The sequence below is a fragment of the Mycteria americana genome, chromosome 6 (assembly GCF_035582795.1).
Source record: "Mycteria americana isolate JAX WOST 10 ecotype Jacksonville Zoo and Gardens chromosome 6, USCA_MyAme_1.0, whole genome shotgun sequence".
NCBI classification, from domain to species: Eukaryota; Metazoa; Chordata; class Aves; order Ciconiiformes; family Ciconiidae; genus Mycteria; species Mycteria americana.
In genome coordinates, this window is record NC_134370.1 from 63,050,666 (window position 1) to 63,058,866 (window position 8,201).

General features: G+C 48.6%; 1 protein-coding gene across 1 annotated transcript in view; it reads right to left on the reverse strand.

The window, feature by feature from the left end:
- Positions 1 to 7,879, reverse strand: part of AGBL1 (AGBL carboxypeptidase 1) — a 278,153-nt gene extending 270,274 nt beyond the window's left edge. Inside the window, exons 1-4 of the mRNA XM_075506626.1 lie at positions 7,865 to 7,879; positions 7,279 to 7,342; positions 5,802 to 5,948; positions 515 to 646 (exon numbers count right to left, since the gene is read on the reverse strand). Coding sequence (XP_075362741.1) covers positions 515 to 646; positions 5,802 to 5,948; positions 7,279 to 7,342; positions 7,865 to 7,879 — 358 coding nt within the window. The remainder of the gene's footprint in view (positions 1 to 514; positions 647 to 5,801; positions 5,949 to 7,278; positions 7,343 to 7,864) is intronic.
- Between the last annotated feature and the right edge of the window lie 322 nt (positions 7,880 to 8,201).

Genomic DNA, 8,201 nt, shown 5'->3' on the forward strand with positions numbered 1-8,201 from the left:
GGAGAGTGCATGGGGGGGGATACTAGACAGAAGACCATGATCTAATATGTACTTCCTGAGGGACCTTGAATGAGTAACTGACTTCTCTCTCCCTCTGTTTCTCCAACCGTATTTTCCTTCCTCATGGAGCTGCTCTGAGGATCAATACAATCAACAATAGTGAGACATTTGACTATTATGGTAATGGGAACTGCATAGAGACTTAAGGTACCTAAGTCTCAGAGCAAAGTTGACTGTCTATATTCTAGAATAAGAGATCATTGCCATGAATATTTTTCACTACAGCACTTTTATTTTCATAGTCCACAGATGAAATACACTGTAAAGGCTGTATAGGCTCCTTGGGGAACACCTCTTTCTATGGTTGTTCTGGCTTTTGTGCCTGATTCTGTATATTAACGGTGCATGCAGGCACTAACCTTAATCAGGAATGATGTTTCTTTGAACTGAAATGACTAAAAAAGAACTCTGGTGGTTGTTACACAGAGGAAAAGAGGAAAATACAGGCACTCACCGTTAGAAGCACAAACCCTCAGGACCCAGAGGCAGTGGGTGAGGTGCAGGTGGTGGCCCAGGTTTCTTCTTGCCAAGCTCAGTATGATATCAGTTGCTTCTGCCTTCTGCACTTTCAGCCCAAACTTCCTATCTGTGAAAAGCAAATAAGAATCAAACTATTACAAAGACCAGTTCCCTGCAGCAGTGCTGATAAACATATTTGCACTGAATCTTATAACTCAAGATCTCATAACAAAGGCATTCAAATGTTTCAATGAGTTAGATCAGCATTATTCTCACCGAAAACAGGAAAATGTGGGATTCACCTTGAGTCACCAGATACAAATCATAGAATCATAGAATGGTTTGGGTTGGAAGGGACCTTTAAAGGTCATCTAGTCCAACCTCCCTGCAATGAGCAGGGACATCTTCCACTAGATCAGGTTGCTCAGATCCTCATCCAACCTGACCTTGAATATTTCCAGGGATGGGGTATCTACCACCTCTCTGGGCAACATGTTCCAGTGTTTCACCACCCTCATCATAAAAAGTTTCTTCCTTATATGTAGTCTGAATCTACCCTCTTTTAGTTGAAAACCATTACCCCTTGTCCTATCGCTGCAGGCCCTGCTAAAAACTCTGTCCCCGTCTTTCTTATAAGCCCTCTTTAAGTACTGAAAGGCTGCAATAAGGTCTCCCCGGAGCCTTCTCTTCTCCAGGCTGAACAACTCCAACTCTCTCAGCCTTTCTTCACAGGAGAGGTGTTCCATCCCTCTGATCATTTTTGTGGCCCTCCTCTGGACCTGCTCCAACAAGTCCATGTCTTTCCTGTACTGAGGACCCCAGAGCTGGACACAGTACTCCAGGTGGGGTCTCACCAGGGTGGAGTAGAAGGGCAGAATCATCTCCCTCGACCTGCTGGTCACGCTTCTTTTTATGCAGCCCAGGGTACGGTTGGCTTTCTGGGCTGCGAGTGCACATTGCTGGCTCATGTCCAGCTTTTCATCCACAAGTACCCCCAAGTCCTTCTCCACAGGGCTGCTCTCAATCCCTTCATCTCCCAGCCTGTATGGATAATGGGGGTTGTCCCGACCCAGGTGCAGGACATTGCACAATCTCATGACATTCACATAGGCCCACTTCTCCAGCTTGTCCAGGTCCCTCTGGATGGCATCCTGTCCCTCAGGCATGTCAACTGCACCACTCAGCTTGGTGTCATCTGCAAACTTGCTGAGGGTGCACTCGATTCCACTGTCTATGATACTGATGAAGATGTTAAACAGTACTGGCCCCAATATGGACTCCTGAGGGAAGCCACTTGTCACTGACCTCCATGCGGACTTTGAGCCATTGACCACTACTCTCTGGATGCAACCATTCAAGCAATTCCTCATCCACCAAACAGTCCACCCATCAAATCCATATCTCTCCCATTTAGAGAGAAGGATGTTGTGGGGGACCATGTCAAAGGCCTTACAGAAGTCCAGATAGATGACATCCGTAGCTCTTCCCTTGTCCACTGGTCATAGAAGGCCACTAGGTTGGTCAGGCAAGGCTTGCCCTTGGTGAAGCCATGCTGGCTGTTTCAAATCACCTCCCTGTCCTCCATGTGCCTTAACACAACTTCTAGGAGGATCTGTTCCGTGATCTTCCCAAGCACAGAGGTGAGGCTGACAGGTCCGTAGTTCCCAGGGTCCTCCTTTCTACCCTTTTTAACAATGGGTGCAATGTTTCCCTTCTTCCAGTCACCGGGGACTTCACCTGACTGCCATGACTTTTCAAATATCATGGAGAGTGGCTTGGCAACTATATCAGCCAATTCCCTCAGGACTCTGGGATGCACCTCATCAGGTCCCACATGTATGTTCAGGTTCCTCAGGTGGTCTCAGACCTGATCTTCTCTTACAGTGAGAGAGACTTTGCTCCCCCAGTACCTGCCTTGAGGTCCATCCACTTGAGAGGTGTAGGGAGAGAAGTTGCCTGTGAAGACTGAGGCAAAATGGTTGTTGAGCACCTCAGCCTTCTCCTTGTCCGTTGTTAGCAGTTTGCAAGTCTTGCTCATCACGGGGGTACACTTTCTTTGACCTTCCTTTTCTGGCTGACATACCTATAGAAGCCCTTCTTATCATTCTTTGCATCCCTTGCCAAGTTCAGCTCCAGCTGTGCCTTGGCCTTCCTGACCCCATCCCTACACAACCGGGCAGCATCCCTATACTCTTCCCAGGATACCTATCCCTGCTTCCACTGCCTGTGCATTTCCTTGTTGCTCTTTAGTTTGACCAGCAGGTCTTGACTCAGCCATGCCAGTGTCTTGCCTTCTGTGTTGGTTTTGGCCGAGATGATAGAGTTAATTTTCTTCATAGTAGCTAGTATGGGGCTATGTTTTGGATTTGTGCTGAAAACAGTGTTGATAGCACAGGGATGCTTTCATTACTGCTGAGCAGTGCTTACACACAGTCAAGGCCTTTTCTGCTCCTCACCCCACCAGCGAGTGGGCTGGGGGTGCACAAGGAGCTGGGAGGGGACATGGCTGGGACAGCTGACCCCAACTGACCAAAGGGATATTCCATACCATGTGACGTCATGTTCAGCATATAAAGCTGGGGGAAGAAGAAAGAAGGGGGGATGTTCGGAGTGATGGCGTTTGTCTTCCCAAGTAACCATTACGCGTGATGGAGCCCTGCTTTCCTGGAGATGGCTGAACACCTGCCTGCCCATGGGAAGCAGTGAATAAATTCTTTGTTTTGCTTTGCTTGCGTGCGTGGCGTTTGCTTTACCTATTAAACTGTCTATCTCAACCCACGAGTTTTCTCACTTTTACTCTTCTGATTCTCTCCCTCATCCCACCACGGGAATGAGTGAGTGAGCAGCTGGGTGGTGCTTAGTTGCCAGCTGGGATTAAACCACGACACTTCCTTGCCTGTTTTCTTACACAGGGGGATCAAGAGCTCTTGTGTTCTATGGAAAGTGTTCTTAAAGAACTGCCAGCTCTGTTCTGCTCCCTTGCCCCTGAGGGCAGTTTCCCAGGGGGTCCTATTGACTAACTCCTTGAAGAGCTGGAAGTTTGCTTTCCTAAAATTCAGGGTCCTGACTTACTCTTCGCCTGTCCCATATCCCTCCGGACTGTGAAATCCATCAGTACATGATCACTGCAGCCCAGGCTGCCTCCAATCTTGAGGTCTCTGATTAGCTCACTTGCATTGGCGACCAACAGGTCCAGTCATGCATCCCCTCTGGTAGGGCTGTCTATTACCTGGCTTAAGAAGTTATCCTCAATGCACTCCAGGAGTCTCCTGGATCGCCTACAGCTCACCGTGCTGCTTTTCCAGCAGATGTCGGGGTGGTTGAAGTCCCCCAGCAGAATGAGAGCCTGCGAGCGCAATGCCTCCTGTAGCTGGAGTAAGGCTTCATCAATAGGCTCCCCTTGATTGGGTGTCCTGTAGTAGACACCAACCACAAGGTTCCCTTTGTTGCCTTGGTCTCTAATTCTTACCCATAAACTTTCAACCTGCTCGTGGCTGTTCTTCGGAGACAGCTCTTCACACTCTATCTATTTCTTGATGTAGATGGCAACGCCTCCGCCCGTCCTTCCTCGCCTGTCCCTTCTGAACAGCCTGTAGCCATCGATAGCCACACTCCAGTCACAGGATTCATCCCACTAAGTTTCAGTAATGGCAACCAGGTCGTAGCTTTCTAGCAGCATGGTGGCTTCCAACTCCTCCTGTTTTTTGCCCATGCTGTGTGCATTGGTGTAGAAGCACTTCAGCTGGGCTGTCAGCCGTGTCACCTTTTTAGAGGAACACCCCTTAATTCCTTTGACACATTTCACCAGTGTTTCCCTGTTGGTTCCTATTACCTCAGGAGCCCCTGGCTCCTCTCTGTAAGACTTCAGGTGTGCTCCAATGTACCCAGCATGTCTCAGAGCAACAGGCTGAGGGCCCTCGCTAGCACCCCGTCCCTCTAACCGTGGTGTGTCGTCCCACAGCTTGTCACAGGCAAGTCTGATATTATCCCCCTCCCCCTTCAAGTCTAGTTTAAAGCTCTGTCAATCAGCCCTGGTAGCTCATGAGCAAAGACCCTCTTCCCCTTTTGAGAAAGATGCACCCCACCCAACACCAGCAGGCCTGGTGCCACGTAGACCATCGCATTATCGAAAAACCTGAAATTCTGGTGGTGACACCAGACACGGAGCCATATATTAATAGACTGGGTCCATCGGTTTCTTCCAATGTCGCTGCCCACAACTGGAAGGATAAAGGGAAAAATCACCTGTGCCCCGGATTCCTTTACCAACCGTCCCAAGGCCCTGAAGTCTCTTTTGATCGCCCTTGGACTACACGTTGTGGCTTCATCACCACCCACATGGAAGAGCAATAATGTGTAACAGTCTGAGGGCCGTACCAGGCTAGGAAGTTTCCTAGTGCTGTCCTTAACCCAGGCCCCCGGGAGGCAGCAGACTTCCCGAAGAGGAGGGTCTGTCTGGCATATTGGACCCTCTGTTCCCCTCAGAAGGGAGTCACCTACAACTATAACCCATCTTTTCTTCCTCGTGGAGGTGGTTGTGATAGAGGGGGGTAGGCCTTTCTGACCTTGGCAACACCTCTGGTGTAGATGGACCATCATCCACAGCATCCATTGATTGGCCTTCCACATCCAGAGCCTCATACCTGTTGTACAGAGGCAGCAGGGAAGGCGAGGTGAGCAAGGAGGGGTTCGGAGCCGCCTGGAGCGTAGACTTGCCTCCATTCACTCCCTTCCTTTAAGCTATTGCCTGCTGCCTGTTGGGTGGAGGATACAGGATGCCCTTGATCTTGTGTTTTTTCTGGTGGCTGTTCCTGGTTCTGTCTCAGGGAGGGCAGAGCATGGTTCAACCAGTCTTTCTCTCTCGTGAGAGCTGCCAGCTCCTGTGGGTCTCTGCGCTGCCCTGGCATTTCCCTGCCTCAGGAAACCCCCCTGTACACCAAGATCTGCCACTCTGCTGTGGATCGGGCCGAGAAAGAGAAATCATATTTTATGATTTTGCTTAGGTTAAGGTGAAAAAAAAATACAATTTCTGCTGGGGGGGGGGGGTGGCTTTCAGCCACCAGGCCAACCCAAGGCAGAACATGGATGAAACCTGTGTAAAAAGCAGCTCTACGCACGTGTACGGCCTCCCTGCCTTGTTGCAGGATCTCTACCTGGCCAGACCGCAGACAAGCGGCACACCCCAAAAATAAAACTCACAGCTGTCTATCAGGCACATGCCACTGCTGATTATTGCTGGGGCTGTCCATTAGTTTTGAGCCCCCCCCACCACTCAGCAGTACCTCGTTGGCCGACCCTGGCCAGCAGGCAAAGCAGGGGCAGGAGGGTGCTGTGGTCGGGCGGCTCGGTCCGGGCAGCGGTGATGAGAGCCTGCAGCAGCGCCTCACTGCCCCCTTTGCTGATCATGTAGTGAATTCTCCGGCCGGTCCCTGTGGAAAAGAGGAGAGACTATGCTCAGAGCATCCCTTCCCTGAGCCACAGCTATCACAAACCCGCATCCCGCATGGAGCACACAAAGCTCCCATGGCCTTTCAACGGTGTTTTATTGCTATAAACCCAAGGGTATTTGCAGAATTGACCATGGATCTCAGGTGCTCCTGGCCTGGAGACACGGCTAATGGCTGCACGGTGAAACCACGCGCTCTGCTGCCTCTTGCTCCACCAGTCGTTATCTTTAGAAACCCATGTCCTGCAAAACTTTTTCATTGTGCATTGAAATGCAGCAGAGAGGAATAAGCAGAGACACCAACAGGTTTCAAAGGAGCAGAAGGCTCAGTGATCTTTTCTTAGATACTGGAAATTAAACAAGCAAAGGACTAAAGCTGCAACGGGCTTCTGCAAAATGAAATGGAATCATAGGGAAGCTTTGGAGACAGCTTTCAAACAAATCTAGGTCTCCAAAGAAACCACACGCTAATCCTGTGAGCCCTACTGTGTCAACAAACGTTGATCCATGGGCGACTTCAGCAGTGACTTCAGGCTCCTTGGTTGGAGGAAGCTGCACGTTCAGCTCCTGGAGGGGAGACAGTACCTCCTATCCTCCATGTAGGCCATCCTTCCATCTAGCTGAGGAACAGCACTGCAGGGCTTCAAAAGAGAGGCCCAGCTGGAAGGGTGATGTCTGTGGTGGGGCTCCAAGGAGTGGGGAACGCAGGAGGCTCCAGCACTCGCCAATGCAGCCCCCGCAGCCTAGCAGCTCAGTTGGGTTAGGAATTGTTTAGCAAATGACATTTCTGAGGTGGAGCAGGAAGGAAAAGAAACTTAATTATTTTTTCAGTTCTTTTGCCAATTCGCTTATTTTTTCACGTGGCTGGGGCACATGCAGCAAGATGCCTTCCCTGCAGCCCTGAGGTGGAGGTGCCTTTTGGGGAGATGCTGAACTCTTTCCATTAGAGAGTCCCCATGCTCTGGGAAGTCAGGCTCCTCTCCCTGTCTCACAGCCCTCTCTCCAATGGCACTGGTGAACATTTCCAGTGGTTGACTGCCAGGGATTATGAAATACTTTGAAACTCAGGGGCATCTTTTAAACTAAAAAAAAATGGACACTTTCTCGGGGTCTTTTTTTTTCTTTAACTTACTGAAAAAGCTCAGTTTTCCAAACACAAGAGTAAGGACTGCTGATCTATAGATACAATTCATGTTTTGTTCACCTTGCAAACCCCTGGCCAAGTTTATGCAGGTATGAATTCCCTGACCTATTTGAGGACCCCCTTTCTGCCCCTAGCCCACAGGCATTGCCCCAGAGCTTTGCTTCCTTACCCAGAGAGAGCAAGTCAGTGAGGACACTGAGAATATTCAGGACGACATCCTTGTCACAGGAGCTCTGAAATGGAAACACACCAAATTTAGCGATCAAATGAACTTCATGCTACACAGGGCTGCAGTGCATCATGCGGTGCAGAGGCACTGAGATCCTTCTTTGGATACTGAGTACTTTTTGTGCCATCTGGCCAGGGAATATGTGGAACCATATTGATAACACATTTCAAAAGCCTCTGACAGACATACTGATCATACTACACAATATTTAATACACAGTAGCATTTCTGTAGAATTTACAACTAAATTCTAAATTACATCTCTCTTTTTTGGTTTGGTCTGGCTACCTCAAAGTTGAGGAAATCCTGTATGACACAGGAATGTTAAATATGGGGTGGTTTTCCATGACAGCATCCTTTATTACTGGCAGTTGAAGAAGAATATCTTGAAATTATATTAATCTCATTTACAAGAAAATTCCCCTGTCTTTGCAGCTTTGCAGCTACAACCACATGGAAGACTGGAATTTGGGGAGCAGAAAGATGCCCTAAACCTATTTTTAATCAAGTCCAAGCAAGCACCACACCTTGACATCACACATTCTGCTTTAGATTCACTTTAAATTCTGCACTAGAGGAAATAAGATATACTGTACTTGAAGAGAAGGAAACACATGATACCTACCATCCATCTGTGTAATACACTAGACCCCTTCTTCAGTCCTCCTCCAACCAGATTTCACTGCTGAGACTGAAGAGTTAATCACCTGCCTTTTTCCATATAGATACAATACAACACAATACAAATTTCCAATATAATAGAAAACGTGCATTTGCGTAGCCTTGATCCTGAAGAACCTCAGGATCACATAAACTATAATGGAATCACTTTCTCTCCCATTAAATTATTACAATAGGATAATA